Source organism: Dasypus novemcinctus, unplaced genomic scaffold, assembly GCF_030445035.2.
Source record: "Dasypus novemcinctus isolate mDasNov1 unplaced genomic scaffold, mDasNov1.1.hap2 scaffold_436, whole genome shotgun sequence".
Lineage (NCBI taxonomy): Eukaryota > Metazoa > Chordata > Mammalia > Cingulata > Dasypodidae > Dasypus > Dasypus novemcinctus.
The window spans coordinates 5,075-30,981 of NW_026688400.1; the positions used below are offsets into that span (position 1 = coordinate 5,075).

The 25,907-nt window shown below is 48.0% G+C and overlaps 1 protein-coding gene and 1 long non-coding RNA gene across 5 annotated transcripts; one reads left to right on the forward strand and one right to left on the reverse strand.

The window, feature by feature from the left end:
* LOC131277814 (uncharacterized) lies at positions 1 to 25,506 on the reverse strand. Of its 4 annotated transcripts, none has more exons than XR_009184875.2 (3): positions 25,234 to 25,506; positions 24,576 to 24,708; positions 1 to 679 (listed from the first exon to the last, which is right to left on the reverse strand). It is a non-coding gene; the product is annotated as an uncharacterized lncRNA (long non-coding RNA). The 4 variants fall into 4 exon arrangements; XR_009184877.2 differs by lacking the exon at positions 1 to 679 and adding an exon at positions 3,234 to 3,661; XR_011648232.1 differs by lacking the exon at positions 1 to 679 and adding an exon at positions 3,234 to 3,664.
* On the forward strand, positions 5,475 to 8,016 carry LOC101444469 (glutathione S-transferase theta-2). The gene is given in 6 exon segments (XM_004466411.4): positions 5,475 to 5,633; positions 6,063 to 6,150; positions 7,014 to 7,068; positions 7,070 to 7,165; positions 7,256 to 7,429; positions 7,751 to 8,016. Coding segments are annotated over 6 exon segments (735 nt in total). The 5' UTR covers positions 5,475 to 5,521; the 3' UTR covers positions 7,961 to 8,016.
* Positions 25,507 to 25,907: the final 401 nt, after the last annotated feature.

Here is a 25,907-nt window from a genome sequence, read left to right on the forward strand (position 1 = left end):
TAAGGACTATGATTAGTAGTAAAATTTTGACAATATTCTTTAATAATTTGTAACAAATGTCTCATGACAATGCAAGGTGTTGGTGGGGGGTTGATGTATAGGACCATGTATGTATGTATGATGTTATGCATGTATGCTTTGTCAGTTCACAACTTTTACTATATACTTAATTGTTTATGTATGTTCATCTATATATGATATAAAGACAATAATAGGATTGGTTAGGGGAAAAATACTTTGTTTAGTAGTAATACTTTGACAATGCTATTTAATTATTAGTTAAAAAGTTTAAAAACAATGCAAGTTATTGGTGGTAGGGTGAGATGTTGTATATGTTTGTTTGATGTTATATGTTTGTTTTGTTGTAAGTTCACAACTATTATACATTTATTGTTTATGTATGTTTATGTAAGAGTGATATATTTCAATAAATTTTAAAAATAATAAAAATGATATCTCAAAAAAATAAACTATAAGCTTTATATCAATGTTCTTGAACTTGAAGTGGTTACATAAGGGAATATCCTTGTTCTTGAGAAATGTGCATAGAAGTGTTACGTGTTCAAGGAGCGTGTTGTAGGAGCTGAGGTGGTACAAGAGATTGGGTGCTTCTTTCCATTCTGTACAAGAGATTGGGTGCTTCTTTCCATTCTGGAAGGCCCCAGGTTCCCGGTACTGCCTAAAGAGAAGACAAGCAGACACTGAAGAACACACAGAGAACAGACAATGAGCGCAAAACAGCGAGGAAGGTGGGGAGAAATAAATAAATTTTTCAAAGAGCATGATGTATACAACCTACTCACTAAGGTTTAGAAAACAGATAATGGATGGATGGATGGATGGATGGATAGAATGACACAGCAAATGGCAAAATGTTAAAATTGGTGGATTTGGGTATCTGGGGGCATATATTGGAGTTCCCTGTATGGGTTTTGTATTATTTTTATTTTTATTTTTTGTATTATTTTTGTATTTTTTTTGTATTGTTTTTGCAGCTGCGATTTAAGTTTCAAATTATTTCAGAACAAAAAGTTTCAGGGGAAAAAAAAAGATTCAGGCTGACTTATGTGTGGGGGAAGGACCTGGAAGAGGTAGAGAGAAGGAAGGTGGAAGAGCGAGGCACTCAGTGGCCAAGTGAGGGCCCTGTGGAGGTGCAGGGGACCCCAGGCCCCGGATGGGACATGAGGGGTCCCTGGGCCTGGGGTGGGGTGGCCCCTCCATTCATGAGGGCCGGCCTCGAGGGTGGGAGGGGGCACCTGGCCCAGGGGAATCCCCCATGATGCCAACGACCTGGGATGCAGCCCAGGCTCGAATCCTGGGGTCCCGTGTCCTGACCATATGACTCTATGATTTCTTTCACTGCTCTGGCCCTGTATTTTCTAATTTTCAGAGCATTACTGGTGGTTCTGAGATGACCCAGGGCTCTGAGCTGTGTGCAGCACGAATCAGGCTCTCAGTGGCCATTTGTGCCCCTGATCAAATGCAGCAAATTTGGGGACAGTAGGCAGCATGGCACTTGAGCCTACATGTGGCCTTGGAATGATTTCCAAGGCCACATGGGGCCAGAGCCAAGAAGAATCTACTCTGGTTTGGTCTTTTTTTTTAGAGGTACCAGGACAGCAAATTGAACCTGTGTGTGGGAAGCTGGTACTCAATCACTAGCCACATCGGCTCCTCTGAGTTGGTTTTATCGTTTGTTTTACTTGTTCGTTTATTTTGTTTTTAGGAGGCACTGGGGACCAAACCCAGGACCTCCCACATGGGAAGCAGGGCTCAACCATTTGAGCCACATCCTCTCCTATCTGACTTGGTCTTAGAGTCAGGGCTTCCAGGCACGCACCCTATGTGGGTCAGCCGTGCTGGATCCTGGGGTCCTTTCTCTGCCTACCTGCCCCACAGGCTCCCCACAGACCTCCCATCCCGTCCTCTGCACCCCTCCTGAGCTCACCCAGCCCCATCACGCCCAGCTCAGCTTCCTAAGAATGAAGCCCCTTGACCACTTGCCTGGGAACGGCCCCTGCTGGGCCCACTTTCAGCCCTGGCAACCACACCATGTAGTGGGCCTCATTTTTTCCCATTTCACACTTGAGGGAAGCAGAACATGGGAGCAATGGTGCCACGGGCCCCACACCCCCTACCACGTGGCTGGTAAAGACCACAGCCAGCATCTGCACCCAGCTCTGCCTGGCGGCTTGGACCATGTCCTGGACCAGCCACCGTGCACCCCTGAGCTTTTTTCCACACTCTTCTTGTGGGTCTCTGTGGGTGACCTCACCCCTGCTCTTGAGGGGAAGAGCCATCCAGGGTTTTCTGGTCAGGAGAGCTGAGGCTGAACCCCACCCCAAGGGCTCCTGCTCTCTGTGCAGTCCTGAGAGGGGACAGAGGGCAGTAAGCTGGCGAGGGAAGCCTGAAAGCTGTGGGGTCCCAGAGGAGGGGCCAGGGCAGGGATTCCGTTAAGCGTGATGCTCAGCGAGCCTGCAGGGAGGGGAGGGCATTGACCAGGGGACAAAGGCTGGCGCTAAACCTCACGGACCAAACTGAGCAGACGGAAGTAGTACCAGGGGCTCCCATGTAAAAGAGGCGGGCCAAGGAGTCCACAGGACCCCTTGCCCCCGCCCCCTCAGGCTGACTCATGTCAGACTCAGGGTCCCCCAAACAGTGAGCAGTCCAAGCGAGGGACCCAGGGAGGCTTGCTCTGGGTTGACGGAGAGAAAGAGCACAGAGGGCCCCGAGGAAGGGCCTTGTTCTCTCCTCTTGGTTGCATGCGTGGGAAAAACATTGGAGTTGGAGCACTTTTTCCAAAACAAGATGTGCTTGGAGGAAGCGGATTTGGCTCAACTGATAGAGCATCTGCCTACCATATGGGAGGTCCAGGGTTCAAACCCAGGGCTTCCTGACCCTTGTGGAGCTGGCCCACGCGCAGTGCTGATATGTGCAAGGAGTGTCGTGCCACGCAGGGGTGTCCCCCGCATAGGGGAGCCCCATGTGCAAGGCGTGTGCCCTGCAAGGAGAGCCACCCCGTGTGAAAAAAGTGCATCCTGCCCAGGAGTGGGGGCCACACACACGGAGAGCTGATGCAGCAAGATGATGCAACAAAAAGAGACACAGATTCCCGGTGCCGCTGACAAGAATGTAAGTGGACGCAGAGGAACACACAGCGAATGGACACAGAGAGCAGAAGGGGAGAAATAAATAAAAAATAAATCTTTCAACAAAAAAAAATGTGCTTGGGGCAGGCTGTGCTCCAGTTTATAGCAGCTGAAGCTCAGGTGAGCTTCCAGGGTGTTACGAAAAGCTGCGGTGAGGTCAGTTCTCGGCCAGGTAGGAGATGCTTCATGCTTCCCACACTTGGGTGAATCCTAGAAGTCTGGAAACTCTCAGGCTCTTCAGGGGCCCAACCGGGTCCAAAAAGTCCCTTCATCTTTCATGGAGGCAAATTTCTTTTTGGACCATTTACTCTTTCAACTGCCTTCCCCAGGGAGCCCACCTCCCACCGGGGATGCCGAGGCTTTTCCTGGGACCTTTTGTCTTTGTCCAAATCCTTTTCCTTAGAAGAGACAGAAACTCAAGGCCAAATGGTTCAGGTGAAAAGAAGGCCATCCCCAAAGATTTGTCCAGATGTCGGAGGGCTGGAGGGGTCCAGGAGAACAGGAATAAGAACCTGCTTCAGAAAGAGAGAGAGTGTAGCAGTTTGATATGGTTATGAATTCCAAAAATAGATAGTGGATTATGTTTGTAATCTGGTCTATACCTGGGTGTGATTGAGTTATGATTAGGGCTTTGATTGGGTCACGTCATTTGGGCATTGAATCCCCACCCCTTGGTGGGTGGGGACTCACAGATAAAAGACATGGCAAAGGACAGCGTTGTTGGGTTTTTAATGTTGGAGTTTTGATGTTGGAGTTTGATGCTGAAGTCTTAAGCTGGCGCCCCAGGGAGAGAGACAGAGCCGTTCGCCTGATAGTCTACAGCTGACCTAGTGGAGAGAGGCAAAGCCTAGAGAGCCTCAGAGTCTACAGCTGACTTTGTGGAGTACCTGACCCCAGAGAGAAGCAAGACCTAGGAAGAGAGGAACCTAGGAAGCCTGAACCCTCGCAGATGTCAGCAGCCTTCTTGCTCCAATGCATGAAAATAGACTTTGGTGAGGGAAGTAACTTATGCTTTATGGCCTGGTATCTGTAAGCTCCTACCCCAAATAAATACCCTTTATAAAAACCAACCAATTTCTGATATTTTGCATCAGCACCCCTTTGGCTGACTTATCCAGAGAGAGAGAGAATTAAAGCAAAACCTGCTTCCCTCCCTCTCTCCCAGCTTTCCTCTTCTCTGAGTCAGCTTCACTTTCTCAGGCGAGCCTGCTCAGTCCACACCGGAAATGGGTCCATTGACAGCCCCAGCTTGCCACACACACTTTTCCTGAATTCCAATTTCAGAACTTCCAAGGGAGGATTCTGAGGAGCCCAGTGGTCAGGTGCCCAGGCCTGGACCATTTCTATGACCCCCAAGAGACAACAGCTCTGGTTCAATGCCCAGAGTTCCTGTTTTTTCTCTTTTTGTAAGGTGCCAGGGCCAGTGATTGAACCTGGGACCTTGTATATGGGAAGCTGGCACTTAGCCACTGAGTTATCCCAGCTCCCTGAATGCCCAGAGTTCCAAGAGGGAAGAAGAGAGGTTCCAGCCCAGCTGCTCCATCTCAGCTGTGGTCCTCCCCGACCCTCAGCTCTACTGCAGGCAGGATGCGTTCCTGCGCGCCATCACTGACCCTGAGCTCATGCGTTTTCAATGCAGCTGCTCCGTTAGAGGGCAGCTTGGACTGTAGGGAATTCTTCCCTATATCTTCCGGAAAGATTTCCACCAGGTCAGCATACACCTATAAATGTAACGGCAGGTCTAAGATTCCTTCCAGTAATACCTGAGAGCTGGGAGGAGAGGACCCCGTTTTATCCCCATTGCAGGGTCCAAAGGTACACTCAGATTTCCTCGCAGGGGCGGGAGCTTTCCAGAGTGGCCCCAGATTTCCTGGCCAGGGCGAGCCCTGTGGGTCTGGGGCAGGATCCTGCAGCCCGGCAGGCAAAACAGGCCAGCTCCTCCGTGCCCCAAGGCCTCCCACATGACCCTCAATCCCTAAAAACTGTCTCCCTCACACCCACCGTGGGCTAGGGTGGCTGGGAAGGGCTGGGAAAGTAAGTGCTAAAGTAAATTTACTTTGGGAAGACGGGTTTGCCTCTTGATGGGAGTGTCCTTGATCGGTGGGGAGGGACGCTACGGCCTGCACGCAGCCCTCGGCCGCCGGGAGCATTCGCCCCAGCAGGTCGCCTGCAGGGGGACCAGTGCCGGCCGGGGGGGGGGGGGGGGGGGGGGCGTGGCTGGCCGGGGATGGGCGCGCCGATCTCCCATTGGCCGTCGCCCCCAGGGGCGGGCCCGAGCCCCCATTTCCGCGGCCGCCGGCTGCCGGCTGCCGCTGTCCCCGCACGGGTCCAGGACCACTGCACCTGTCCCCACCGCCCCTGTCGTCCGCGCCATGGGCCTGAAGCTCTACCTGGACCTGCTGTCCCAGCCCTGCCGCGCCGTCTACATCTTCGCCAAGAGGAATGGCATCCCCTTCGAGCTGCGCCCGGTGGACTTGCTCAAAGGTGGGCCCCGACGCCCGTGGATCCTCAGACCGCCCCCTCGGCTCCTCCCTGAGCGTCCCCTAGGCCCTGCCACCACACAGCCTCCTTATCGCCCCACCCCGCCAGCGGAGAATGACCTGGCGTTGGACAGGTCACAGGCCTTCCCCGCACCTTAGCTTTCCCCAGGACCTCCACCCGGTGGAGTGGGGGGAGAGCCTTACCTGCTGTGCCCCCGCAGGCATGGGAAGGGAGGGGGCGCCCGTCTTGGCCTCCCCTCACCCAGTCCTGGAGAAACAACTTCTCTTCACCACCCCCACCCCCACCCACCCTGGGGAGCACCTGGCCTTCTCCAAGGTCTCCTGGGCGCCCCCCCTCCCAGGCCCGGGAGTGCCTGGAGGAGAAGGCAGGGGGCTTTTGCTGTGGGACCTTCTCTGACCTTTTGCTCCTCAGGACAGCAGGCGAGCAAGGAGTTCTCCCAGGTCAACAGTCTGCAGCGGCTGCCTGCCCTCAGGGACAGCCACTTCACCTTGGCCGAGAGGTGCTCTTCTTTTCTCCCACCTCCTCAGCCCTGAGCCCTCTTCCCTCCCAGCTTTTGGCTCTCCTGGCCATGGGTGCCACAGACCCCATGGAGCAGCCAGGGGAAGTCCAGGATGGCTTGTGTCCCTCTTGTTTCTCCTGGATCCTGGGGTCTCTCTACCCCCTAGACGGGGGAACGTGAGAAGCAGGACTAGGGCACACACTCCCAGTCCTGAGCAGAGAATAGGGTCAACAAGCGGAAACTTGGATGGGCCTCTCTGACTCCCCTAGCCACCCCCCGCTGAGTCTGCCTGGGGCTAGGGGTCTAAGTCCTGGTGAGGTCCAGCCACCTGGCAGGAAGAGGCCAGAGGCCAGGCCCCCAGTGGGGGCCATGGCCTGGGGACCTGTCAGAGGTGACTCATGACAGAGGACATGCTTCCCCTCCCCTCCCAACCTAGGCATTGGGATGTGCAAGGATTGAGCAACCACTGTGTGCAGGGCCATGCTGGACTCCAGGGGCCCAGGAAACTGTGCCACCTCTGACAAGTTACTTAACTTCTCTGAGCTTTAGTTTCCTCTTGTGCAAAAAGAACAAGAGTCTCTCCCTCACAGTCTGACTGTTGGCATATCCCAGAGGTAAGGTTCTCCACAGTACAAAGCAGAGGCCCTGGCCAAGAGCCAGTGCCTGAGACAAAAAAGAAATGGGAGGGTACCATAAAGGGAGAGAGAAAGGGCAGTGCCCAGAGGTGGAGGTGAAGCAGGAGGGGAGTCCATTGAACGCAGGGAAGTGCCAGGGCTGCCCCAGGAGGGGAGCAGGGGCAGCTGGGGGAGCTGAAGGCCCGGAGCCAGGGGTCCCACCACCTCTGCTCCTGCCCCACCCGCCAGCGTGGCCATCCTGATTTACCTGAGCGATAGGTACCAGACGGCGGCCCACTGGTACCCCCCCCGACCTTCAGGCCCGCGTGCACATCCACGAGTACCTGGGCTGGCACGCCGACTGCATCCGGGGGACCTTCGGTGTGCCCCTGTGGACCCAGGTGAGGACAGCCACCTCGGTCTTGTGGCGACCATCAGGGACCAGGAAGGAGTCAGGACTGGGGACTGAGCCCACCCTCTGTCCCCATCAGGTGCTGGCCCCGCTCATTGGGAGTCAGGTACCCAAGGACAAGGTGGAACGCAACAGGGCCTTCATAGAGCAGGCACTGCGGCAGCTGGAAGACAAGTTCCTGAGGGACAAGGCCTTCCTCGCTGGCCACCAGGTGACCCTGGCCGACCTCATGGCGCTGGAGGAGCTAATTCAGGTGTGAGCTCAGCTGGGGTGGAGGGCTGCGGACGGCATCCTTCCCGCTGCCACACTCGTTAGGCAGACGGAAACCTGAGGCCCAGAGAAAGCCAGGGGTTTGCTCACAGGCACAGAGCAAGACTCTGGTTGAACTGGGGCTGGACCTCTGACCTCCTGCCTCCCTCCTGACTGTGGGGTCCCACGCTCCGGGGCCACAGGACTGACCACACAGCCCTGGTCCTTACATGGGGGTCAGGGGAGTGACTGAGGTCCCTAACACCTATGCCTGGGCACTGGGGGTTTCGGCACCCCTTCCACCTGCCTATCCTTGTCCCCGCAGCCTGTGGCTGTTGGCTACAACCTGTTTGAGGGGCGACTGCGGCTGGCAGCATGGCGTGAGCGAGTGGAGGCTTTCCTGGGTGTGGGCCTGTGCCAGGAGGCCCGCGGCCCCATCCTGAGCATCCTGGAAAAGGCGGCCAACAAGGCCATCCCGGCGCCCTTGCCTGAGGCCTATCCGTCAATGCTGCGGCGTATTGTTAGGATCCCTTGAGGGGTCTGGCTGAAGTCTAACTGGTGGGGCCAGGAAATTTAGAAATAAAGCTACATTCTGTGTTACCTGTTCCTTTTCATCTTTTCCATCCCACCTCAGATGCTTTTCTCTGCCCCCAGGAGGGGCTAGGCACAGGCAAGACACCTGGGATCCTGGGCATCGTTTCCCCTCAGGTGTAGTATATATAACGAATAGAAGACTAAAATCCACAATATATAAAGAGCTTCTAAACATAAATAATATGAAGGAAAACAAATCAATCAAAACTTGGCAAATGCCATCAACATTTTAAATATGATAAAGATTCTGAACACTTTGAATATGAAACCGAGAGATATTGTCATATGATATGTATGAAGAAAAAGTATGTCCCAGTGCCCTCATCATAGTTAACCAAAGTAAACTCACAGATAGCTGGAAGTCAATAAAACATTATTGCCAGGGCAACAAAGTATTAAGTAAGAAGCCAATTAGAATTGCAAATGATCAAAGGATATAGATTGCATTCACAGGACATAATAACTGTCTTTGAAGTCTGGGAAACTTTAAAAACTTTCTTTAACCAGGACTGCTGCCTTCTGAAGACAGTTTGATAATAAAAGAAAACAATAGGATTGTAAGTTGTCACACAAACCTGCATTTGAATCATTTGGGGTCGAGCCATGGGATGGAAACCATACCAGTTTTTCTAACAAAGAATTTAATATAGGGAATTGGTAACCAGGTATTGGAGAACTGAAAAGGCAAAGAGAACCCAGATTATCCCAGAGACTACACTGCAGGAAGGACCTACTACCCTAGTGCTCAGAGACCAAGACATTGGAGTTAAACCCAGATGTTGGGGGAGGGGCCCCATGGAGCTGGAATTCAGACCTTTGAAGAGGGTGCTACCCAGTAGGTGCTGGTGCATCTGTAACTCTGAGGAGGGCCCTTTGGGGCTAAGGTCAGAATTGTGAGGAGGGGTGCTAGGTGGATGGTACTGGTAATTCTCGGGGTGAATGAAGAAGCTGGTTCTGGAAGTGTTGAAAAAACTGCACCAGATTCAACTGCGATTACTGGTACGAACTGTCAGCAGAGTTCAGCCCTATTGCAGTGGTGATGCTGACGCTACTGGGGCCCTTCTCCCTCCTCCACCCTCCCCCTCAGCTTATGGCATGTAGGGTTTAACCTCCACTCTGATACCCCATAGGGTATCCAGTAAAGTCATCTGAACTCCGGATGTCTCCAGCTATCCCAGAGTTCATTGCAGCCACCACTGGTGTAAATGGACTAAATCCCTCTGCTGGGGTAGCTGGTAGCTGACTGTATCCCTGAGACCATGTCTGCCCCCATCCTCCCATAAACACTATTGAATGGCCCCACTGCCCTCCACCTCCTGGCAGAGCTGACCAACTGTGATGCCATGGGCTGCTGGGACCTGGAGGGCAGGGCCATGCATGGGAAATGCAGAGATCAAGGTATGAGGGACAGGAAAGCAGATGTGGCTCAAGAAGTTGGGTGCTTGCCTACCACATGGGAGGACCCAGGTTCAGTTCCTGGTGCCTCCTAAAGAAGACAAGCAAGACAGCAAGCTGACATGATGGGCTGGCGTGGCAAGCTGATGCAATTAGATCACACAAGGAAGAGACACAACAAGGAAACACAATGAGAGACACAAGCAGGAGCAGAGGTGGCTAAAGCCATTGGGTACCTCCCTTCCACATGGGAGGTCCTGGGTACAGTGCCTGGTGCCTCTTAAAAAAGAAGATGAGCACACAACAAACAGACACAGAGAGCAGACAGTGAGCACAAACGGGGGTGGGGGGCAGGGGAAGAAATAAAAAAGATGTGAGGGACAGATTGCACAGGACTCTGTGTTCTGCCCAGAGGATGGCATAGGAGCCAGTTGCTGCGAGCCTAGGACAGAGCAGGGAGAGCCTGACCCATATTGGAACCCACTGCTTCCAGCCTGAAGGAGGTACCTGCCATGGAGGTGTGTCTGAGCATACCCAGGAGCCTCCTAACCCCCGTGAACTGGGCAGTGGCTGAATACATGCCTGTAAAACTGAAAGAACTAGGGGGCAGAGAGGCCTTTGCAGGGGGCTGGCAACTAGCTGACTCAAATACTAAAGGTGGAGAATCAACTGGGACAATATCCAGCCCAGGGATTATCCCTGCATCCATGGGTGAGCTGTGAAGATGCAGTGGGAGAGAGAAGGATCATGCAGGAGATAGAAGAAAATCCTCCCAGGGGGCTCTACCAATGTTAGAGATACAGGATGGAACACTGAGTTCATATAACCTTGATGAGAAACCACACAGAGTACATGCAGAGAACATGGAAAACTGGAAATTCAAATACAAAAGCCAAAATGAAGATGTCAGTAGAAGCATTCTATAAAAACTTGAAGAAATCTCCCTGGAGGTAGAGTAGAAAAAAAGGAGAGAGAGCGAGGGGGAAAAAACTGGACATGCAATGTAGGAATCCAACCATACTAGAAATATTGAACAAAACAGAGGAGAGAAATTATCACAGAAAGAATATATTGGGGGTGGGGAGTGGGGGTATATGGGAACCTCATATTTTCAAATGTAACATTTTGTGCATCATTAAAAAAGACAATTAAAAAACAGAAGAAAAAGAATATATTAAATATGTGTCATTAAAAAAAGAATAAAAAAACAGAAGAAAAAGAATATATTAAATACAATTTTTTCAATTTTATTTAGCTTGGGTGTTATTAGCCTAGGTTTATAGAATACTGATTAAATAAATTAGCATTATATGTATTAAATCTTTAAGATGAAAATTGCGAGTTCGTGTTTAATGAAATATAGACTGTCCTAAAGTAAAATGACTAGTTTTCACAGAACAGAATGTGGAATATAAGAAAGACTCTTAAATGAATAAAAGTAAATTTCATTTGTAGCTAACTGTAATTTAATGCACTTTATAAAAGGTAAGGTAACCAGTCTATGTGGTCATGGTTAATTATAAGGAGTTTGTAAAAGCATCTTCTAAACCAAAGAAGCATTTAAATGGCTAATTCCAGGAAGCCATTATTAATTAGAAGTGTAAATTGATATTGATAACAAAAAGTAGATTCATAACAGAGAAAACTGTCAGAAGTCACCTCAATCTGCATATTAAAGTGGTGGTAAGGAAAGATAATCTTGACTCCATCAGGAATCTTTGGTTTTCATAAAATAATGGAGAAAGTCATTTTTCTTGTACTGCTAAAGTAAAATACCTGTTAATTAACATAATAATGGTTATAGCATAGAAGTAAAAAGTGAAATACTAAAATAGTTAAGTACATTTAATATATTATAAACTTTGGAAGTATTTAGAAAGTGAATAAAAATTAAGAGATAAACTTCAGTATTGTCAGACTCTTGTGCATTCAAGCCAGGCCTTCAGTACAGTGCATGGTGCCTCTCCATTTGAGCCTTTGACTGGACAGGTCACTAACACCCCTAAACAATAAAAGTGTCTACTAAATCTCTGAACATGCTCCTGAAGTGGATGGAGAGTATGTTGCAGTTTCGGAACTCCTGCAGCAGCCAGCAATGACTGGATATGGCCTGGTTTACAGTAGACATTGCCTCTAGACGGCTCTGTTTCATAGTGCTGGAGGGCGCTATGCACCAAGCCAGTGAAACACTAGAGTTTTCCTCCAAGTGTCAAAGGTATTGCAGCATGCTGGTGTGTGAAGGACATACCAAGTGGAGCAATAATTGTCAGAGTAATGTGAGTAGAACTTAAAAACACAATTGGCACTAGAGCCTGCTCCCATGGAAAGACAACATGTATGGTAATGCAAACCTGAAGCTTAGATCTATTAACTGCAGCTCCAAAGGAACTTGTGCATTGATTATATTAAGTACTGTACATATATACCTGATGAATATAATATCTCTTCTATTCTAAATCATATGCAGAAGGATATTGAACATATTAAAAGTCTTGCCAAATTTAATTCATTTTCTAAGTAGTTAAAGAACATGCCTATAAGATAAAGGCATGACTCTCTGAAGTACTGTCTTTATTTTGCTTGCCACGTGCTTGTCTTGTTGTTGCCTTTATTGTCTTGGTCAGTTTATGTCTAGGGTGGTGCCTCTCTTCTTACCTCTCCTAGCTGTCCGAAGTATAACCACTGCTGTGGGAACTGGGATTGGTAATTGTGGCAGTTTTGAGATTATTTAGGAATTACAAAAACTGGTAAACTCATCCGTTTCGTGGCATGAGAACTCTGGTTGTATTAGATTCAGCTGAGATGTCTGGTTAAATTATGTTATGATTAGGGGTTTGGGTCAACCGTGTCATTTGAGTGTGACTCAGCATTGAGTCCCAGCCCCCTTAGCCTGATAAAACAGACTTGTACAGTGAAGTAGATACACAGAGAAGGTACACAGAAGATCCTGAGGCCCCAGGAAGAGTAAGCCTGATAGTCTACAGCTGACCTTGTGAAGAGAACAGAGTAGCTGAGCCAAGAAAGAAATGAGCCCCAGGGAGAAAGACGAGCCTCATGTCAGCCTACAGCTGATATTGGAAGAAGCTGGGACCACAGAGCCTTAAGAGGAAGAAGGAAGGCTGAACCCTCACAGACATTGCCTGTCATCTTGCTTCAACATGTGGCCAATGACTTTGGATGAGAAAGTACCTCTTACGGTACCTTGAGTTGGATTCTTTAGAGACTTATGACTGTAAGCTTCTACCCCAAATAAATACTTTTTTTTTTTAATGCTATTCACTCTTTTATTTTTTTTTTTAAGATTTATTTGTTTATTTATTTCTCTCCCCTTCCTCCCTGCCCCAGTTGTCTGTTCTCTGTGTCCATTCATTGCATCTTCTTCTTTGTCCATTTCTGTTGTTGTCAGTGGCACGGGAATCCGTGTTTTTTTTTGTTGCGTCATCTTGTTGTGTCAGCTCCCTGCATGTGCGGCACCATTCCTGGGCAGGCTGCACTTTCTTTCACATTGGGCCGCTCTCCTAATGGGGGGCACCCCCCGCGCGAGAGGCTCCCCTACGCAGGGGACACCCCTGCATGGCCCAGCACTCCCTGCGCACATCAGCAGTGCACATCGGCCAGCTCCACACGGGTCAAGGAGGCGCAGGGTCTGAACCACGGATCTCCCATGTGGTAGACGGACGCCCTAACCACTGGGCCAAGTCTGCTTCCCCAAATAAATAATTTTTATAAAAACCAAGAGGTTTCTGGTACTTTGCATCAGCACCCCTTTGGCTGACTAATACAGCAATTTATGCCATACCCAGCAGGTTGACCACAATCTCCCCCTAGAGTTAACCAATAGCATGAAAGAACTCATGGAAGAACACTGCTTCTCACCAACTTTGGGAGGATGCAGCCTCTAAAGGCACCTGGCCCGTCTTGCTCCCATGGTTCAATATATCATGGCTGGTCACCTTTTGGGCCTGCTTATCACCATCTTAACCTATCCTTTTAGTGGGACCATGTGTCTTCAAAATTCTAACTATGTTTCTTTCTTCCAGAATCAATGCCTCTCAGAAAAAGGAATTAGTCATGCTGGGATTTCATCCAACTCCAACCACGGGGCTGGACTTATCTTCCCTCAACTTTAACAGTACAGCCAGAGGGTTTTACACCCTGTCAGGCAGCGCCTACTCCCCTTGACCAGCAGGAAGCAGCTACAGAATGACCATCACCCTTCAGCTCCCCCTTAAGAATAAGGGTGTAAACTCTCTGAGGGGGGAGCTGAGGTAAGTTAGTACAGCAAAAGAGGGAAGGAAGCTCAAACCTGGCAGACAATGTGACCAGCAGACAACACGGTTGTGAGACTCCACCTGGGACCTCCTGAGGGGAAGGCAGCTACTAAAGAACAAAGCCAGAAAGATCCCAGGAGACCCTGGCTGCGAGATCCTATTTGGAACTCTTTCTGGGGTCAAGAGTAGCCCCAGATACCTCCAAACAATGGGCCTCCCATTGGTCCCCTGAGAGCTAACAGGCAGGGATCATAAGGTAACGAATCAGAACAGCAAACACTGTGGCCCCTCTCCAACATTATTATTATTTGTTAAAGATTTATTTTATTATTTATTTTTCTCCCCTCCACCCCCCTTGCCTGCACTCTGTGTCCATTCGCTGTGTGTTCTTCTGCATCTGCTTGTATTCTCAGTGGCAACAGGAATCTGTGTCTCTTTTCATTGTGTCATCTTGTTGCGTCAGCTCTCTGTGTGTGCCACTCCTGGGTGGGTTGCACTTTTTTCACGCAGGGAAGCTCAATGTGGGGCACACTCCTTGCACGTGGGGCTCCCCTATGTGGGGAACACCTCTGTGTGGCACAGCACTCCTTGTATGTGGCAACGCTGCATGTGAGCCAGCTCACCACACGGACTGGGAGACCCTGGATTTGAACCCTGGACCTCCTATATGGTAGGTGGATGCTCTATCAGTTGAGCCATGTCTGCTTCCCCCTCCCCAACATTATGAAGGAGGAGGAGTAAAGGTTTTAAAAAAGCTTAACCCAGGACCACATGCACAACTCATCCTGAAGCATGCCTGGAGTCCATGTCTAGGACTTTGTAGTCTTTATTATTTCTTTTTTTCTTTTTTCTTTTTTTTAGGATTGTCAACCCACTTTTATTGATTTCATGTATAATTTTGTCCATGACATATAACGTCTCCTGGTACATGGTTTTTAGGTGGTCAAGAAAAAGAATAATCATACTCATGTAAAAATGGGAATGTTAAGATGGAAATGTGAGGAAGGAATCTAACATTTGGTGAATGTTACTATATGCCTACTATATACCTGCTAGGTGCTTTAGTGTGGTATGTAATTTTTTTAAAAAGATTTATTTTATTTATTTCTCTCTCCTTCCCGCCCCCACCCCCAAGTTGTCTGTGTTCTGTGTCCATTTGCTGCATGTTCTTCTTTGTCTGCTTCTGTTGTTGTCAGCAGCATGGGAATTTATTATTTCTTAATAAACTCTTTAATCCCTTGCCAACCTTAAAAAAAATACACACAAAGAATATAGTGCAGGAAGCAGATGTGGCTCAAGTGATAGAGTTTCCACCTACCATATGGGAGGACCTGGGTTCAGTCCCTGGGGCCTCCTGGTGAAAAAGAAGAGGAGAAAGTGTGCCCCCACAGCAAGCCACCGCTTGTGCAAGTGCCCTTGCGGTGAACCAATGCCTGTGCAAGTGAGTCACGCAGCAAGATGATGACACAACAAAAGAGAGACAAGGGGGGAGTCAAGGTGAAGGGCAGCAGAAACCAGGAACTGAGGTGCTACAATTGATAGGGAACCTCTCTCCCTATCAGAGGTCTCCAGGATTGAATCCCAGTGAATCCTAGAGGAAAGAAAATGAGAAGACAACACAGACAGCAAAAAACAGCAGGGCTGGAGGACGGTAAGGGGGGGAAATAAATAAATAAATCTTTAACAAAAGAACACATCGCTACATTATATATTTTTCTTTTTTCATTATATATTTATAATTTATATATTATAAAATTTATATACAAATTTTATGTGATTTAAAGAGACATTATTTTCTTTCGGTATCTGATCTAACAATGATCATCTCATCTGTCTCTTACAAAATGTCATGACTAAGAGAATCTTTAAACTTTTCTCTGGCATTCATGATGGTAAGACAAACACGGGCTAGAATAAGAAGGAGGAGGAAGAGAAGGAGAAAAGAAATGCAAGAAATTTCCCATGACTGAAGGACAAAAGTCTCCGGAATAAATGAGCAGGACAATGAAGGCACCAAGGCCCCAGCGGGCCCCCAGCACCTGCCCTGGGTTCTGCAGGCACCTGGATCCTGTTTGTTCTACTCTTTGGCAATCCCAGGTAGGGGTGAAGTCATTTGATTGTCAAGCTCCTTTCCTGGCAAGTTCTGTTTTATCACTGGCGTGACTGGTAACTCCCAGACTGTCAGGAACATCACTCACTATCTTCATGAAATCACGTCTCTTTCCCAAGATTTGCCATAGTTATTGGATAAGAAAATATCAGTGAAAACTTGATGCACCAAGGTGTGGACCTGATGGGCAAGGGGGCCCCGGGGGTCCCATCAGGGTGATGCTAGTTATTGGGAAGTGTGGGGATTAGTTCCACCACCTCGGCAAGGGCATGGTTAAATCATTTATTAAAGCTCATCTGTTCTTGCATCAGAGCAAAAATAGTTCTGTCCTTGCTTATCTTTGCACAAGCTATCTTTTTTTGCTTGAAGTTTGAAAACAACTTCTTCCTCCATCTCTGCTGCTAGATAGCATGTGAGCCTAGGGACAAGATTTCTTGTTCCAAGACAAAACATCGTTGAGAAATTTAACTTTAACCACAGCCCTTAGCCAAATCCAAAAATACATGATATTTCTGCGAGAGAAGTAAACCTGACAGGGCCCTCCCTGCATATGAGTTTTGGCGTGTGAGTCTTTCATTCCCGTGGCAATTGGCACCCAAACATGGGGCAGCTGATCTTCCCCCTAGCTGAGGGGAATTTTTTGGGAGGGCCTCTGTGAACGTGTCTGTATAGTGAGATTGGTCTGGACCATGCACCCTGCACAGACAGGACATCAGCTGCCCTGAGAGAGAGAAGCTGACCGCAGACACTAGTATAACATGGGAAATACATTATCAGAGCAACAGGGGATCTATCTCCGCACTTTACAACAACTATTGAAAACAGCTTATTGTAAAGTGAAAGAAGAACAAATTGGGAAACGGACTTTGGCCCAGTGGTTAGGGCGTCCGTCTACCATATGGGAGGTCCGCGGTTCAAACCCCGGACCTCCTTGACCCGTGTGGAGCTGGCCATGCGCAGTGCTGATGCACGCAAGGAGTGCCGTGCCACGCAAGGGTGTCCCCCGCGTGGGGGAGCCCCACGCGCAAGGAGTGCGCCCGTGAGGAGAGCCGCCCAGCGTGAAAAGAAAGAGCAGCCTGCCCAGGAATGGCGCCGCCCACACTTCCCGTGCCGCCACCGACAACAGAAGCGGACAAAGAAACAAGACGCAGCAAATAGACACCAAGAACAGACAACCAGGGGAGGGGGGGAAATTAAATAAATAAATAAATCTTTAAAAAAAAAAAAAAAAAAGAACAAATTATTACATTTCTTCAAACAGTACAGACCTTTTGCCTGTACTTCCCCGACGAGGGAATTATGGGAACTCTAGACCTAGAATTATGAGTCAAATTATAAACTTTGTGTTTCTGTTAGTATGTTATAATTATTTTTGTGTTTGTCTGTTGGTTCAATGTCTGTGTATATTTTAATACCTCCAGATATTAATATAAATAAATAAATGCTTGTGTTAATACATAAGTATAAATGCTAGTAAGATCACTACGATAATAAAAAAATTGTAAGAGGGAAGCAGATTTGGCTCAACTAATAGCACATCTGCCTACTACATGGGAGGCCCAGGGTTCAAACCCAGGGCCTCCTGACCTGTGTGGTGAGCTGGCCTACGCACAGTGCTGATGTGTGCAAGGAGTGCCATGCCACGCAGGGGTGTCTCCTGTGTAGGGAAGCCCCATGCACAAGGAATGCACCCTGTAAGGAGAGCTGCCCTGCTCAAAAAAAGCGCAGCCCACCCAGGAGTGGCGCCACACACGTGGAGAGCTGACACAGCAAGATGACGCAACAAAAAAGAGACGCAGTTTCCCAGTGCCGCTGACAAGAATACAAGTGACACAGAAGAACACACAACAAATGGACTCAGAGAGCAGACAAGTGTGTGTGTGTGGGGGGGAGAGAAATAAAAGTAAATAAATAAATAAATCTTTTTAAAAAATGTAAATCTTGATTAATGAAATTACTACAAATTTCTTCATAAAAAATAGTTCTTGCCTAAATTAAAATAGTTTATATTTCTTCACAGGATAAAATAAAGGATGTAAAACTTAAATGAATATTTTTAAAAAGGTAAAAGGTTTGTGAGAATGCTAACTGAAATTTGATGTTTGTTCAAAAAAGGTGTGTTTTGTCCTAAAATAAAATGGCTAATTTTCATAAAATCAAAATGGAAATATGCAGGACAAGTTGTATGCATATGTTGAATGCATATGACAAGTTGTAGAAAATATTGTGGTGGCATTCAGTAAGAGAATGCGTCTGTGAAGGTAAAATTTGTCTTAAGATAAATAATTATAGTCTATGTGGCTATGAATAATTATAAAAAGTTTGTAGAATCATTGTTTGAAGTGTTTAAATAGCTAATTTTAAGAAGTCATTATTAAACAGAAACTGAATTGATAGTAACAAAAAGTAACTTTATAACAGGAAAACTTATTGGCAGCCAGGCTTCCCCTGCCAACTTACCTCTAAAAACTATTTCTAGTATTGCATGCTACTAGATATTTGGAAAAAAAAAAAAAAAGGAAAAGTTTTCTTTGCATACAACCAAATTGAATCATTATTTTAACAAGTTTGTTTAGTGTTGATGGTAATTGTATGTTGTAAGAAGTTTGCTTGGGGAAGCAGACTTGGCCCAATGGATAGGGCGTCCGCCTACCACATGGGAGGTCCGTGGTTCAAACCCCGGGCCTCCTTGACCCGTGTGGGGCTGGCCCATGCGCAGTGCTGATGCGCACAGGGAGTGCCATGCCACGCAGGGGTGTCCCCCATGTAGGGGAGCCCCACGTGCAAGGAGTGCACCCCATAAGGAGAGCTGCCCAGTGTGAAAGAAAGTGCAGTCTGCCCAAGAATGGCGCTACACACACGGAGAGCTGATGCAGCAAGATGATGCAACAAAAAGAAACACAGATTCCCAGTGCCGCTGATAAGGATAGAAGCCGTCACAGAAGAACACACAGCGAATGGACACAGAGAGCAAACAACTGGAGGTGGGGGGGGGGGAGAAATAAAAATAAATATTTAAAAAATAAAAATAAATAAATAAAAGCTTTAGTATCAATAGTCTACTAATGTAAAGTTAAATTTTGTTCTTTCTCAAAGTTTCTTAAGTCATTAATCTGTTTTAGCAAAAGTTCACAAAGAGTTTTTCTCCTGACTAATCAGTATACAAAAAAGTCTCTTTTATCAAAATAGCTTCTTGTACTTTAACCACATCATGTCCTTGGCTATTTTTAAAAAAAAAACAAGTCATCGCTTTTTTTTTTTTAAGATTTATTTTTTATTTATTTCTCTCCTCTCCTCCCCACCCGCCCCAGTTGTCTGCTTTCTGTGTTCATTTGCTGCATGTTCTTCTTTTTGTCCACTTCTGTTGTCAGCGGCACGGGAATCTGTGTTTCTTTTTGTTGCGTCATCTTGTTGTGTCAGCTCTCTGTGTGTGCAGTGCCATTCCTGGGCAGGCTGCACTTTCTTTCGCACTGGGCAGCTCTCCTTATGGGGTGTACTCCTTGTGCGTGGGGCTCCCCTATGCAGGGGACACCCCTGGGTGGAATGGTACTCCTTGCACGCATCAGCACTGCACATAGGCCAGCTCCACACGGGTCAAGGAGGCCCGGGGTTTGAACCGCGGATCTCCCATGTGGTAGGCGTATGCCCTATCCACTGGGTTAAGTCCGCTTCCCTCTTATCACTTTTAAGAGAACAAAATGTTCAAACATGCTTTCCCAAAGTCAAATCCTGAAAAATATCTTTTATTTCAGGCTTTTGCAAAGGATTTGTTCTTTTATCTTAAAAAAAGTAAAGTAATAAAATAGTTAAGTTCATATAATATGTTATAAGTTAAATGGACAGTATTTAAAAGAATTATAAAATTAAAAGGGATTCTTTAACCCCGTTAAAGTTGTATGAATAAAAAGTTCATATAAAGAGTATATAAAATTCCTGAAAATTTAATAATGTTCCAACATAATATTAAATAAAAATATAATGTTGTTAATTATAATTTTAACTATTATTAAAAATAATGTATATCATAAAAACAACCTCTCTGCCTGGAAATCAAAAAGCAAAGCTTTAACTCATACTCATCTGATTTACACTAAAAGCTGCCACAAGGCAGATACTTTAACTTATACTTGTTCAATTTACATTAAAAGCAGCCATGGAGTGATATACAACAGTAAGCTAACATAAATTAAAGTAACACCACTGCGATGTGCAGCAAAATATTGTTAGTTTATTACAAAAATTAATATCCAATTATGTCACTATCACTTTATTTATTTTTTAAAGATTTGTTTTATTTATTTCTCTCCCCTCCCCGCCCCCCGTCCCAGTTGTCTGTTCTCTGTGTCCATTTGCTGCGTGTTCTTCTTTTTGTCCGCTTCTGCTGTTGTCAGCGGCACAGGAATCTGTGTTTCTTGTTGTGTCAGCTCTTTGTGTGTGCGGCACCATTCCTGGGCAGGCTGTACTTTCTTTTGCGCTGGGCGGCTCTCCTTACGGGGTGCACTCCTTGAGCTTGGGGCTCCCCTATGCAGGGGCACCCCTGAGTGGCACAGCACTCCTTGTGCACATCAGCACTGTGCGTGGGCCAGCTCCAGCGGACCTCCCATGTGGTAGGCAGATGCCCTATCTACTGAGCCAAGTCTGCTTCCCTCACTTTACTTTAAAACTTACTAAAGCTTTCTCTGATATCTCCTTTGGCAAATAAAGCCAAGCTGCATTCATATGTAAACAAGCCAACAATAAATTTTGCAATGCTTTTCCAAGGCTGTGTGCATAATCCAATCATCTATCTTAGCCTAATAACAAAAATCTAACTGTATAAAAAACCTGTAGTTTTAAGTCTATTTCATTATATTAATAATACTATGTTAACAAATTTTTTTTTAACAAAATAATCTCACTCTACCTTATGCTTACAAAACATAAAAGGGGGAATAGGGTGTTAGGTCTAACTAGTCAAAGGATGTCATACAAATAGCCTTATACACTTGAAATTTTTAAAATCACAGAGAGGGTGGTTATACAACAGCAGAATGACATTTTCAAATAGCAATTGTAGAAAGTTATCCTAAAGTGTTATACAAAGCCCTGGATGGACAAAAAGCTAATGGTAATTGGCGTGGTCCAGTAAATTAACTAACATGGGGAAGACAGTGTGCATGTGTTCTCTCCCCAGGGCCTCTTTGGGTTCCAGCAAAGCACATAAAACCATACCATGGCCTGGTGGAATCTGTAGCGCACCGAATACCAAGCCTGGAAGCACTCATGCTGCAATCAGCCAGCGTCCCCCTGAGGACACCCAAGGAGCTAAACCGGTTACACAGGGGTGTCTTAAAAAAATTGGGCAACCAAGCACAAGCTCTTATGGCATGAGTTAGGTGCTCTAGGATGCCCGAAAATACTTTTTTAGCTTATTTGTCAGTAGTCACTACTGCTTCTGCTTAAGTGGAAACATGGAAAATGTACATCCTTATGTCTTTTAACCCCTGCACTGCTAATCACATCTATTGGGCCCATATAACAGATCCACCCCTATTTGCACTCATCTCCTGGTGGGATCCTGAGCCCCCATTATCCTCAAACGATTCAACATGGACAGGATACTGGGTTCCTCCTGCAGGGCCACTAATAAATGAAATTGACTGGAGACATTCTAACATTTGTGTCACTCCTTTAAAATGGAATGACACCCCATATAATTAGAACTAAATAAAAAAACACCTTCAAAGTGCCTTCTCCACTCACACAATGGATGAAGTGGAGGCTCTCCATCTCCAATTAGAGTGCCAACTATGGGGAAGCAGATTTGGCTCAATGGATAGGGCATCCGCCTACCATATGGGAGGTCCAAGGTTCAAACCCAGGGCCTCCTGACCCATGTGGAGCTGGCCCACGTGCAGTGTTGATGTGCACAAGGAGAGCCGTGCCACTCGGGTGTCCCCCACGTAGGGGAGCCCCACGCACAAGGAGTGCGCCCGGTAAGGAGCCGCCCCTCGCGAAGAAAGCACAGCCTGCTCAGGAGTGGCGCTGCACACACGGAGAGCTGATGCAGCAAGATGACACAACAAAAAGAGACACAGATTCCTGGTGCCGCTGAGAAAGAATGCAAGTGAACACAGAGAGCAGACCACTGGTGGGGGGGGCCAGGGGAGAAAAAAAAAAAAAAAGCCCTTCAGTCCAGCTACAGAAAAAAAAAAAGTGGCAATTATGGAACTTAAAAAATCAAACTCAACAAACCACACTGAAAATCTTAGCTGAACAGTTACAATGGCTGAACCCTTCAACATAGTTTTCCAATCTAAAATTTAAATAGTGGGCAACAATAAGAGGATTAATTTGTCTCTGTCTTGTTATATTTGCAGGCTGCTGATGCTTCTTCCAGCTATGGTAATGTACCACAGAACGCTATGAATATCTGGCCGCCATGTATACAGCTACTCAGATAAAACTACCTGCTCATAAAAGAAAGAAGGGGATGTGGGGATTAATTCCACCACTTTGGCAAGGGCATGGTTAAATGATTTATTAAAGCTCGTCTGTTCTTGCTTCAGAGCAAAAATAGCTCTGTCCTTGCTTATCTCTGCACAAGCTATCTCTTTTCGCTTGAAATTTGAAAACAACTTCTTGCATCTCTGCTGCTAGATAGGATGGGAGCCTAGGGACAAGATTTCACAACATCCCTGAGACATTTAACTTTAACCACAGCCTTTAGCCAAATCCAAAAACACATGACATAAAAGCAAGAGAAATAAACTAGATGGGGCGCTCCCTGCATATGAGTTTTGGTGTGTGTCTTTCATTCCCGTGGCAGGGAAGTATTTTGGCATGTGGTCATTTCATTAGAGAACACTTTCTCTGTTTCTGAAGGATGAGAACATCTGTGGCAGTTTGATATTATTTGTGAATTCCAAAAAGAGATATTGATTATGTTTGTGGACTGATATGTTCTCCTGGCATGATACCCTTCGACTGATTTAAATCCAAAGACTTTACATTTACTTGATTAAATCAAGATTAGGGCTTTGATTCAACCCCATCATCAGGGCATGGAGGGTTGAGTCCGCGCCCCGTTGGTGGGCTGATAAAACAGACTCCCACACAGAAGAAGATACACAGAGGAGAATATGCATGAGAAAAGAGAGAGAGCTCCGTAGACACGGCAAAGGAGAGAACTTGATCCTGGGGCCCAGGAGAGAGATGAGCCATTTGACTGAGCTTACAGCGGACCTTGTGAAGAGACCAGAGCAACTGAGCCTGGAAATAAATGAGCCCTCCAGCCTACAGACGAGATCAGAAGGACCTGGGACCACGGAGCCTTAAGAGAGAGAGGAAGGCTGAACCCTTGCGGGCATCGCCTGCCATCTTGCTTCAACACATGGCAACAGACTTTGGGTGAGGAAGTACCTCTTATGGTACCTTGAGTTGCACTCTTTAGAGCCTTGTAACTATGAACTCTTACCTCGAATAAGTACCCTTGATAAAAGTCAACACATTTCTTCTTTGCATCAGCACCCCATTGGCAGACTATACAACATCTAAGTCAGGTATCATGTTTCCTACACACTGGGTCCTGCTCTCAGCACAAGTGTGCTACCTGCCTGAGACCCTCAGGTCGTCCCTGTCCCTTCCGTGATAGCAGCCACTGTGTGGATGGGCCAGAATTAGGTAACCAGTGCCTGCCGACAGACCCAGCAATCTCTGATGCCAAGCCAGCCATGTCGGCCACCTGTTGCTCTGGGACACTCATACAAATGACCCTACTGGGCCATTTGGGAACCCAAGTCTCATTTTGACAGATAGCTCCACATTGCTCTTTGTGGGGTTGTACTAATTGACACCCCATTAACAATGTCTGACACCACCATCCCACACACACACACATATGCACCTCACACCATGCTGATGAGCTTTGACCTTGGCAAGGTGATGGGGGCGTGGAGCAAAACCTGTGTCATTTCTGTGGGGTTCATTTTTTAGGAGCTCACCTGGGTGCTTTTCAAAAGTTGGGGAGCTGTCTGCATCGCCTTTCCTGGGGCATGCCCACTTCCTTTGTAAGGTATACTCAGGCAGGCGGAAGGAAAGTTCTAGGACGTGAATGAATGTGTCTGGGGCCCTGCTGTCCTCACAGGAGTGTGTCCTTAGAGCAGGGATGCCTCCCCCTACCCAGTCTCCACTGCCACGACCTTCCCTGAGTTCTGAGCCTCTGGGGGCTGCGCCAGGCTGGGGTCCTGTGGCCTCAACCCTAGGCCTTCCTCCCACCCCCAATCCTTGCTCCTTCAGACCCCCTTCTCCAGACCTCCTCGTCTTACAAATTCTCAGAAGGCGTACCGCTTCCCACTTTCCCCCAGTTCCACTCCCCAACATATATTACATACAGCAATTTAGTTGTTTTCTTAGGGACTAGTGACAACCCCTGTCACTTCCCAGAGGGGCCCCCGGGCAGTAGCTTCCTGATGGAGCCACTCTGGGATCCCGGCTGAAGTGGCCGCAATTCTTGAATAGACACTAGATGTCAGGAGAGACCAAAAAATGGGCTTCTTTACCTCTGCCGATCCCTGCCGGAGGCTCTTCTCAGAGCCTTGGACTGCCCCAGTGCCCACCCTGTGCCACTTCCAGCCTGGAATACCCCGATAACCTCCCAATCTGCCCGCATCCTGTCCTTGGAGCCTTCATAGTGTGGATCCCCATTTGGTCCCCATCTGGCCATTTTCTACCTTTCAGAGGATGGCCATATTTGGAATGGGGGCATGTCAGGGCGCCCCGGCTTTCTGTCCCAGGCTCACCTGGATTTTTACCGTGACCCCCTGAGGACTGGGGGTGGACAGCGCTAGCCTGGGCCTGGGCTGGTTTCTTGAACTGCTGCTTTTTTCATTGTTCACAACTGGATCGTTTTGTCTTGTAGCTTCGAGAGGGGCTCTGGTAAAAAAGATAAAAAGCAAACAGCAATAACAAGTTAAACAGCCTCCACCCCTCCCAGTGCAGTGCTGACAATTGGTAACTCCTAGCTGGTGAACATACCTGAACTAAACGTGCTGTGCACCTACCTAAGAGTGCCAGAGATATCGCCAAGTGGTCCCTGGCTGCAGGAGGATGGGTGTGGGAGGGAATCTCCAGCAGTCCAGGCAGTGGAAAGGTGGGAGCTTGGAGGAGATGGCATTGTTGAGGCCAGGCAGGTCACTGAGCTCCCCGCAGGGGAGCTGCCCAGGTTTGTGAGGAGAGGAGGGACTGGGTCTGACTGGGGGACAGAGGAGTGGGGTGGGGGAGGGCTGGGTGCAGGAGGGGGAGGAGGGAGAATCTGTGACATGGCAGAGACCTAGGGAGAGCCATCTCCCGTTCTTTAACTCTTCCCCTTCCCCTCCAACTATGGCCCAGGATCCAAGATGGCAGGGCCAGATGGGGACAGCAGGGCCTGGGAAGGCGGCAGCCCCACAGGCTCCTCACCTGGCTTCCAGCTTCTGGGCTACCTCCAGTTCAGGGGGTCTGCCGGGCCCTGAGCCTCCCTCTCCCTGGCCCATGGTGGTGGTGTTCCTTCTGGAGGCTGGTGGCTCCCGAGGCCCCTCCTTGTCACCCGTTCCCTGGTCCCTGCCTCCTGGGAACTCACTGACAGTGGCCGGCTTTGGGTCACACTGCCCCCGCCTGAGCCAGAGTGACCAAAGGTTCCAGGCCTGGCTGGGTGCTATTCCTGGAACCTGAGTGGGATCCACCTTTCCCAAACCAGGCAGCCTGGGAGTGGGGGGTGGTGACAAGCCGGTGACTGGAGACATGCTGAGGTGGAGGGGGCAGCACCCAGAGGGGAGGGGCACTCGGGTGGGGTGAGGAAGAGGGAGGAGTCCCAGGTGAGTGGGGATCAGGTGGACACCTGCAGTTTGGCTGAATGGGGAGGGTCATGCTGCCAGCTGGCAGGCTGGGAGGGAGGAGAAGCCTGCCTGGAGTGGGGGCAGGTGTAAGTGTGTGTGTGTATGCATGTGTGAGTGAATGTGTGTGTGCATACGTGTGTGAGCATGTGAGTGTGTGAGCCTGTGTGGGTAAGAACGTGTGTCACCAAGCCTTAAAGACCCGGCTACTGTTCCCGCCAGCCGAGCTCTCCGCCCCTCCCCCAACACCCCACCCCGACA